The following is a 5,339-nucleotide window of genomic DNA, read 5'->3' as shown; positions in this document are numbered from 1 at the left end:
AGGCATGTGCTCCGCGGCTCCCACCCGCTGCCGCCGCAAACTCTGCCAACACCTCGGAGCGCCCCTCGACGCATGCTCGGCCAGAGTGCGGGTCCCTCCTCGCCTGGTTCCCTCCTTCAGCCGCCTGCCCCAATCTCAGCCAGACTTGGGCGGAGCCGCCCGCGGGCTCCCTCCGAGGGGATGGGGAGGGTATAAGGAGGGCGGGCGGCGCCGGCAGAACTTCAGTTTGTTTGTGTTTGGGCGGCAGTGGCGAGCAGAGCGAGCGCCCAGCGATGGAGCCCAGCATGGACGTGAGTGCCCCGCGGGGATTGCAAATGAATGAATGAAAGGCGGCCGGGGGAGAGACTGGGGGGCGCGTTTCCAGCGGCGAGTGCTACGCGGATGAGGGCGGCGATGGGACCAGGGGAGCGATCCACGTGCACCTTGTTGCACAATATGCGCGCTGCACAGGGTGTCCCTTGGCCAAGACAGCTCCTGGGTTGCGTCCTGTGTTTCTGCGCGCGGATCGACTTCCAACCTGATCCCAGAGTGGCAGAGCCGCCAGTGGTAAAACGGTCCTCGCCTTAAAGCGGCTCTGCGTTGCCCCCTAGAATAAGAGTTCTCTGGGCGCGCCTACGTGCCGGGTTGAAGGCGCACCACTTGCATTGGAAGAAACTGATTGAAGTCGCTCAACTTCAGGCTGCAGAGCCTTCTGCAAACTGGAGGCGTGCGCTGCCGACCGGTCCCAATCCCAAACAGATCTCCTTGGAGAGAGAGGCTCCGCTGAGGTCAGCCCCGGGTCTACGGTTGGAGCGCGTCTGCAAACCGTAAATGGGAGGGAGGGAGTTAAACAAGAGCGAAGAAACGCCGCGAGCGATGCGTCTTGCTGGCGGTGTTTGCAGACCTGTTCTTGCCGCACGCGTTTTGCTGGAAGGCGGGTGCAACTGGCCGCCCCCTTTCGTTCCGACAATTCTGCGTGGAGCGCGATTTGAAAGCCCGGGGATTGGTCGCAGGATTCGCCCCGGCGGAGTGTTTTGTGGTTTTAAAACTAGGAGCTTCAGGATTGACAGGGAGAGAGGGAGGAAAGTGGATCGAGCCTGTTTGTTTGCTCATCGGTTCCCCTCCCGCCCCGTTCCCTATTCTCCCCACAAATAAGGGGCCACTCTCTCTGCCGCTTCCCAGCATTACTAGGAAACCAGAACCGTAGGGGTAGAACTCCTTGAAGTCAAGAGGAATTGGTCTAATAACTGCTAGGTAACCCAGCTTACTTCCCAGAGCAACAGAGAATGGAAAGAGCGGCTTCTAAACAAATGGGAGTTTCATTTTCCGTAGAGTCTGTCTGATTTATATTTAGCTGCCAGAATATGGGACAGTTGGCTAATCAGCAGCACCCACATGGTGCGTTGGGAGTTCCCTGGCCGGGATGTGCAACACATCAGATGGCGGCAGGCTGGCCGAGGCATCCTTTTTCACAACGGAGTGACGTTTGGGGCTGGGATGGTGCAAACTTCAACAAAAGTTCCTAACAAAATTTGGGACACTTCCGATCTAAGCCTGCATGTTAGTTTAGACTTGTTTGTCAGTAGAGGGTCCCATCTAAGTTTCAGCATGAGTCCTTGGGAACAAAACACTGGACTTTGGGGTCTGGTCTAGAAAGACTACTTTTAATGTTTTTCTGTATGAAAGCCAGTGTGGTGTAGTGGTCAAGTCGGATCTGGGAGTCCCAAGGTTTGAATCCTCACTCTGCAGTGGAAGCAGCTCACTGGGTTACCTTGGCCTACATCACAGGGTTGCTGTGAGGATAACACGGAGGAGAGGAGAATGATGTAAGCCCTGTTGGGTCCCCATTGAGGAGAAAGGCGGGATATAAATGATGTTAAAGAAAAATGATCTGTATTGAATTGGTTTGCAAGACCAGTTGAGAAGTGCCTTGAGAGATCCATTAACAAAGAGAAGATCTCGAGCTCCCAAGGGAACGGCCAGGTGGCTGCTCCTTCTGTTGATTCTTCACGGCCTGCAGGTTCAAACGGCTGGTGGTTTCCTGAGATGTTTCTCTCGTTCCGCTTCTTTCTTTTGCTCTTGGCGCGCACAATTGAAAAGTTAAGTCTCACTCCTCCTCATGGGCAGTCCTAAGCAAAAGGAGCCTGCAGAAGATGAAAGTCTTTGCTCACTGAGGTTTCCTCTTCTGGACCCTCAGCTAAAACCACGTTACTTGTTATTTATTCAAAACGTTTTTATGCTGTCTTTCCACCCAAATAGGATCCCCAAGGCAGCAGACATGAAAAAATTTGAACATTCAAACAGCATTTAAAATAATATATCAGATAACTCAAAAGCGTATAAATGTATAACACCAAAACCAGCGAGGAGGTCTAATAGCAATTATTGGGGGTATGCCAATCAAAAGAAAAAAGTCTTCATCCACGAGCAGAAGACAGCAATAGAGGGGAACAGATAAGTCTCCCTGGGGAGGGAGTTCCAGAGTTTTGGCACCAGGACTGAGAAGGTTTCTCAGGTTGCCACCCGTCTAGCCCTAGATGGTGGGGGCACCCAAAGTAAGGCTAGGTTTCTGCTGGTGCCCAGCGACTGGGTGGTGAAGCGCTTTGGTTGGCTTCCTAAAAGTTTAAACCCTATAGCACTTTTTCTTACAGGCCCTTTCCCCGCCCTCCAGACAGGCCATCACTATTTTAATCCTTACTGCAAAGGCATGGTTGTAGTCATGACTTCCAGTTGAAGTATATCATTGTATGGTGGTTGTGAATTCTTTATCAACTTGACCTGTTAGAAACTTAAGTGTGGGTTTTCTGTGTCAAGAAGAGAGCTTGGAACTGTTGTTCTGCTTAGGACCCTGTCAGACTTTCTTTCACAGATTGCACTTTCCTCTAGCAAAACCCACAAAAACCACAAATGGATTGCCAGGGTGTGTTCTTTCACAACCTATGTGTAGAGTGAGTGCTTTCACAACCTATGTGTAAGAGCAGTGGAGAGCAGCAATTAGCCAAGTGCACGTAGAAGCCCATGCAGCTAAATATGCAGAGCGGTCACATTGGACCATTTGGGCTGAGTTTTATCTTGTGTGAAGCACAATCCAAGCAAGAAGTGCCTTATATTTGAAGTATCTTTTAGAAAACTGAAGAAGTATGAGCAAAATCAAATCAATCCAACACTTTTTATTCCTTTTCATTATTGCTCTTTAATTCTTACTTTTGAGGAGCTCATAGATGGGCATTTGCCATTTGGCCCTCACAACAACCCTTGGTGGTAGGCTAGACAGAGAAAAAGTGAGGGTCAAGGTTGCCTGGTGTGCATCATAGCTTTCAGATTCTGGTCTTCCCAGTCCAAATCCACTATACTCCATCCACTACAGCGGTTCATCATAGATTTCTTAAGCACAAGCTTTGGACTATCACTGCTCTTAACTGTTTTCTTTTGTCACTCAATTCCAGGTGTCTTCCGAAGTCTTCATTTTACTGTCGGAAAACAGTACTGATGAGCCAGGATCAGGTGATGACCGGGATTACCAAGAGGTGTGTTTGGAGAAGAACAATGCTGATTTCAACCGGATTTTCCTGCCAACCATTTTCTCCATCATTTTCTTGATGGGAATTGTTGGCAATGGCTTGGTTATTATTGTCATGGGCTACCAGAAGAAGCTCAGGAGCATGACTGACAAATACAGGCTACACCTCTCCGTGGCTGACCTTCTGTTTGTCATCACTTTGCCCTTCTGGTCTGTGGATGCTGTCATCAGCTGGTACTTTGGGAACGCCTTGTGCAAAGTGGTCCATATCATTTACACCGTCAACCTGTATAGCAGCGTCTTGATCTTGGCCTTCATAAGCTTAGACCGGTACCTGGCAATTGTGCATGCTACCAACAGCCAGAGACCTAGGAAGTTGTTGGCTGAGAGAATTATCTATGTAGGTGTTTGGCTACCAGCTGTGCTTTTGACTGTGCCCGATATGATCTTTGCAACAACTAGGGATGGCGTTTGTCAGCGATTTTACCCTCATGATGACTGGCTGATTTCTTTCAGATTTCAGCACATTTTAGTTGGACTTGTCTTGCCTGGTCTTATAATACTGACTTGCTACTGTATTATCATCTCTAAACTGTCACAGTCAAAAGGCCATCAGAAGCGCAAAGCTTTGAAGACCACGGTCATCCTTATCCTCGCCTTCTTTGCTTGCTGGTTACCTTACTACATTGGCATCAGCATAGAAACCTTTATCCTGCTTGGAATCATCAAGAATGGCTGTAACTTCGAGGCAGTGGTGAATAAATGGATCTCTATCACTGAAGCCCTAGCGTTTTTCCACTGTTGCCTGAATCCCATACTTTATGCTTTTCTGGGTGCCAAATTCAAGACATCAGCCCAGAATGCTTTGACCTCTGTTAGCAGAGGATCAAGTCTGAAAATCCTTTCCAAAGGCAAACGGGGACACTCTTCAGTTTCAACAGAGTCTGAATCTTCCAGTTTCCATTCCAGCTAACAGAGTTTTTCGCCTATCTGTAAAGATCTGGGACTCTTTTTTTAAAATCCAATTTGCAGAGTTTTGGAGGAAGAGAAACCCCTCCAAGACCATGTACAAGTTTATTCCCAGTTGGAATTGTATATATTTGCTTGTAGTTTTCTGTTGAATTTAATGGATGTATTTATAAAAATGGACATGTTGACCAGAGAGAGTGTCTAGGCAGGACCTGTGAATAAGTGAGTAGGTGAGAAAGTTTTACTGTTTGTCTGTGTTGGAACTGAAACACTTTTAGAGCATAGCATAGCTGATATGCCTGAGTTGTTTGTTTATAAATGAAGTATTTCCAACATACCCATTGAAGGAAGGCTTAATCTCTATGGATGTTCGGGACTCTGTCCCAGATTGCATAAGCTGTTTTTGGTTTACACTAGTTGAATTTCATTGCATTCAGTGGATGCAGCCCACATCCTGCAATGGCAGTGGCAAAAACACATTGGATTGAACGCAGCTGGCTTTCACCCAGTGGCACTTACAACCAAAGTCTTTTCTATCAATTGCCTTTTCAATAACAAACTGGTTTGTAAACCTCTGCTGTGTGAATTTGTAAATAAAAGCAAGTGATTAAATCTATTTTGAATGGGGTTTTTTTTCATTTTATCTTGTTTTCTTCATTTTGATTTTGGATTGCAGTTGCACATCAATTCTGGATGAATTCGAGAAATGACTGCAATCCACTGGTAACCCCCCATTTCCCCCAAGTTGAGGAGTAGGGGACCTTCCAGAACAGTATGCCATATAGCCCAAGAGGCTGCTGCAATAAGGGGATCTCTGCATGAAGCTTCCACCCTCTTGTCCGGGTGGACCTTGAATTCATGGAGCTCTCTG

General features: G+C 47.7%; 1 protein-coding gene across 1 annotated transcript; it reads left to right on the top strand.

Moving 5' to 3' along the window:
- Positions 1–247: 247 nt before the first annotated feature.
- CXCR4 (C-X-C motif chemokine receptor 4) lies at positions 248–5,067 on the top strand. Its single transcript, XM_054969962.1, has 2 exons — positions 248–290; positions 3,426–5,067. Exons 1-2 carry the CDS (start codon positions 273–275, stop codon positions 4,470–4,472), a joined length of 1,065 nt encoding a protein of 354 aa, XP_054825937.1. The 5' UTR covers positions 248–272; the 3' UTR covers positions 4,473–5,067.
- Positions 5,068–5,339: the final 272 nt, after the last annotated feature.

The sequence above is a fragment of the Eublepharis macularius genome, chromosome 2 (assembly GCF_028583425.1).
Source record: "Eublepharis macularius isolate TG4126 chromosome 2, MPM_Emac_v1.0, whole genome shotgun sequence".
Lineage (NCBI taxonomy): Eukaryota > Metazoa > Chordata > Lepidosauria > Squamata > Eublepharidae > Eublepharis > Eublepharis macularius.
Note: the sequence above shows the minus strand (reverse complement) of the source record. Positions and strands in the feature narration are given on the sequence as shown.